Genomic DNA, 3,820 nt, shown 5'->3' with positions numbered 1-3,820 from the left:
GCTGTCATCAGTTCTAGTAGTTTTGTGCTTTCCCTTTGTATGTACGAGAACACACGTAACGTGTTGCGCACATGCAGCTAATTTCACCGCCTGCATGCTTGTCTGCTAACAACATTCATCATTACGTATTTACCAGCTCAAGAGGCTTCGACATCCTGTCGGGGCCGTTGCTACGCTAGTCTTCGCGAAATAATGTATTTGTATCCTGGCTCACGTCCGTTGAGATAGCCCACACCAACTTGATAAATAATATATTTAACAAGGGACAAAAGAAAGAAAGGTATCGTGGACTAGATACCAGGCAGTCCACGTCACAGGAGATCACCGATCAAGGTGGGGGTGGTGTTCACGGAATTTTTTCTGTCCCTGCGTCCCATAGATAGCGCCCAGGTCCTTAGGTCTTGGGATGTGCTCGTGTGCAAATACCCGTCTATCAGAAAAAAACGCAAAAACCATTCGCCCTTTGCCAACCCAGCCCCCAGCCTCTTGATCCCCACTACGGGCCTCATGATCCAATCCAGCACCACGAATAAAGAAAAGATCTCTGGGATGGGAGGGGAAAGAGCAACCCAACTCTCTGAAATGGAGATTTCCTCCCTCGTATTCTCCAAATACGGCTATTGCATCAAAGCCACACCAGGCAGATCTCCGATCCTTGTGGCGCCGAATATCCGCATTGAAATGGACCGTCTGGCCGAAGAAATGGGACTTGATTTCAGATAGGAAACCCTCGTGATCCCGGTGCTTCCTGATCTGTTCCCATACTTGATCGCTCTGTTTTGCCAATGACGGCGCAATCCTCTCAGTGTACATGTTGAGGATGTGGTAGAGTGGCTCGCATTTCTTTTGGAAGGGGTGATTATGTTCTTTCTCCTTTGAATCGGTGGAGATTTGAGGCGATATTTCCTATGGGAATATATTTAATTTAAATAATCAAGAAAACAATCAAAACTCACGTAGTGACCCTGTTGGTGCCAGTAACCATAATGGACTTGGCCTTTCTGGAATAGATCCAATGATGGAACAAAGTGGTTCCGGGATTTCTTCTTGTCGAATTTAAAATTTCGATTGAACTCGCGACCAGCATTCAAAATTTCCTCCTTGGAAATAATCAGGTGAGTTTTGCAGCCGAGGATATGAAAACATACATGAATTGGGCTAAAAACATTTGGGATCCGTATAGCCAGCAGGTTCCCTGACCGATCCTCGATGGCTGCACCAGCCTCACTCTCAAGTAGGGTCCGGGCATGATTCGAGGAGAGAGGAGGGAGCTCGAGGTCCTTTGGATGTAACTGGCTCTTTGCAGGCGGAACAGCCCCATCATTGTGGCTTGCTATGTCAGCATAATCGAAGTCGAGTTTTACTATTTTGGGTTGCATTGAGAGAGAGGGTAAGGAATGGTATTAGGAACATACTTGTGTTCGTCATGGCATTACAAATATTGATATCTACTTTGCTTTCTGCCACCTCCACAATATGCCGGATCCGAGAGTCATCGATACCCTTTAGGCACTCCTTGTGTGCTCTCTGGGACTCAAGTCTAAAATAAAGGTAGGTGGTTGATATCAACAAGGGATGAGATAACTCAACTCGGGATTTACGATGAACCAGACTGGTGTGATATTGGCCTCTCGATATTGGTCACGCTTCTGCTTCTTCTGCTTCTTCGTCTGTCGCTTTTCCTTGTGTGCTTTCATGGTTGTTGGTATTAAAACTGTGTTGATAAAATGTCTATGTATGCATGGAGAACTGAAAAAAAAAAAAAAGGGAAACAATTCAAAAGAGTATTGAATGGCTATAGACATAAGTCATGTTATCATATAGCCTCTTAGGATATTTCCGAAAGAGATGCTTCACAGCGCTCCCCCAGCAGTTGGCTCTCAAACTATGTATGTGCACTGCCCCAGTCGAATTATGGCAAACATTCAAGCTGCCTTGATGCTATACCGTTGGACGTGGACGTTATTTAACACAAGACTGATAAAGTAAAACGTATAAGAGGAAATGGAGTTTATCGCTCAGTCCCATTGTACGTGAACTAGAATAGATTGTAGAATAATCTCCTAGCGAGTTTATCGCTGGTGTACAAGTATTTAATACATGATTTGTGCGAGATAGACAAGAGATAACGAAGTCGCCTCAGTCCCATTGTACGTGAACTGAGGGAAGGTTGGGTTGTCCAAAAATTGGGTTTTTATAGTCAGGCGCCATGAATGTGCACTGACTTTGGCACCGATGTGACCACAAAGGTGAAAATCTGAGACACCACATCAACAAACATGAAAGCGTACACCATAATACCGAGAATTCTAACAAAATGTTTCCCTTCCAAATCCGCACTGGCAACCTACCTGGAAAACTGGATCTCTTTCATGAGCTACGATAGCGAGTCGCCAAACTAACCACAAAATTTCTTGTTGGTTGTGGATGATAAGTGTAAGTGCCTTGCAATATACGACGTTCGCTTGCTTACTTATCGTGTCAAACGAGAGAGAAGGTGAGCGGGCCACAGAACTATGGTGGAACACGAGCAAGATGGGATCACAGTGGCAAGGCCCCGTGACTGTGAAAATATTCTGGGCGAGTTGCTCGCCCAGAGTGTTCCCACACTTGTGGCTGTGATAGTTTCTGGGCGAGTTGCTTGCCCAGAATGTTCCCACACTCGAACAATCACCATGTTTTCGACTGGGAGGTCCCTCCCGCACTTCAAAAAGAAGTCTAGCACCCCAGCTCCTGCCACCAAACATTTATCCTTGAGTGTTATGGCCCCATGGGTCTCTCTACCGGGTGATGATGTGCCTTTGCCTCTATTGCTCCTCGACGCTTGGGTGGCCCAGTGCCAAATCAGTTTGAAAGGCGCTTGGTTTTTCCCTCAGGTATGCATGCAATTGAATTCAAGGTTATATTTTTCCATGATTTCCAATTTTTTTTTAGGCACAAGATTTGATGGTCTGCGAAATCATTGTGCCATTGGATCGTCGGTGGCAGGACCAACTACTTGGAGTGTTTCGGTGTCGATTTCCGGAGGGAAATCTTGGTGATAAGGCAGGTTGGACAGTCTCTGTCTGTGAGCATGGAAGCCAGAGCGCTCTAGAGCTAGCAGGTACGCATCGTGCAGTATTAACATGATCGCGTCTTCATTCCCGCTCACGTTGTGACTAGGCTACATCGATCTATTTCGTGTTTATACTAAATTCACGATTCAAGAGGGCCGCATTAAGTATGTGGACACGACTGTCATATCCGTACATACCCGACCCCGACCCCGACCCGACTTCCGGACCTCCACCCTCTTCACCTCCGGAGTCATAACCTACCGCTGCCGTTCCGATACTCACCCTCGGTCCTGGCAACACACCTCCTCCTTACATCTCCGACCCTATCTCCGTCCGCTCCGATACTCACCTTCAGACCTGACTACTCTTCTTTCCGCCACTCCTTCTCCCTTACCTTTCCCCTCTCTCCTCCCTCTGCTACTCCTCCGCCACCCTTCCGCCAAGTTACGACCTTCCACCGTTGTTCCGTACTTCGCACTCGGACACCGCTCGTACCTTACTCCGAGCCTCCGTCATAGTCCCTACCTCGGACTTTGACTCCACCTTGGTCTTAGTCCATTGCATTGGTGACCTCATACTACGTAAACACCATTGCCAATATCCCTCGGACTTTCAACCCCGCCTCCGTAACCTCCGTAAGCTCCGCAACCCCCGAGCTTCACGGATCACCTTCGGCCCTCTCGCCGCTTGTAATGTATTTCTCGCGTTTTCCCCTCATCCCTATTTGGACTACTGCTTCTTTCTATTCTAGCCAGTTAGTCATC

The 3,820-nt window shown here is 47.1% G+C and overlaps 2 protein-coding genes across 2 annotated transcripts; one reads left to right on the top strand and one right to left on the bottom strand.

Moving 5' to 3' along the window:
• Positions 1-232: 232 nt before the first annotated feature.
• Positions 233-1,732, bottom strand: EI90DRAFT_3289886 (uncharacterized protein). The gene is made up of 5 exons (XM_039067192.1): positions 1,591-1,732; positions 1,416-1,540; positions 1,149-1,363; positions 957-1,100; positions 233-906 (listed from the first exon to the last, which is right to left on the bottom strand). The coding sequence occupies exons 1-5, from the start codon at positions 1,695-1,697 to the stop codon at positions 322-324; spliced, it is 1,176 nt and encodes a 391-aa protein (XP_038915341.1). The 5' UTR covers positions 1,698-1,732; the 3' UTR covers positions 233-321.
• A 943-nt stretch (positions 1,733-2,675) lies between these two features.
• Positions 2,676-3,593, top strand: EI90DRAFT_3124606 (uncharacterized protein; the record flags this gene model as incomplete). The annotated part of the gene is made up of 3 exons (XM_039063737.1): positions 2,676-2,876; positions 2,935-3,103; positions 3,163-3,593. The coding sequence occupies 3 exons, from the start codon at positions 2,676-2,678 to the stop codon at positions 3,591-3,593; spliced, it is 801 nt and encodes a 266-aa protein (XP_038915340.1).
• Positions 3,594-3,820: the final 227 nt, after the last annotated feature.

The sequence above is a fragment of the Cantharellus anzutake genome (genome assembly GCF_015039405.1).
Source record: "Cantharellus anzutake strain C23 chromosome Unknown EI90scaffold_28, whole genome shotgun sequence".
Taxonomy (NCBI): Eukaryota; Fungi; Basidiomycota; class Agaricomycetes; order Cantharellales; family Hydnaceae; genus Cantharellus; species Cantharellus anzutake.
This window is presented reverse-complemented; position numbering and strand designations above follow the sequence as displayed.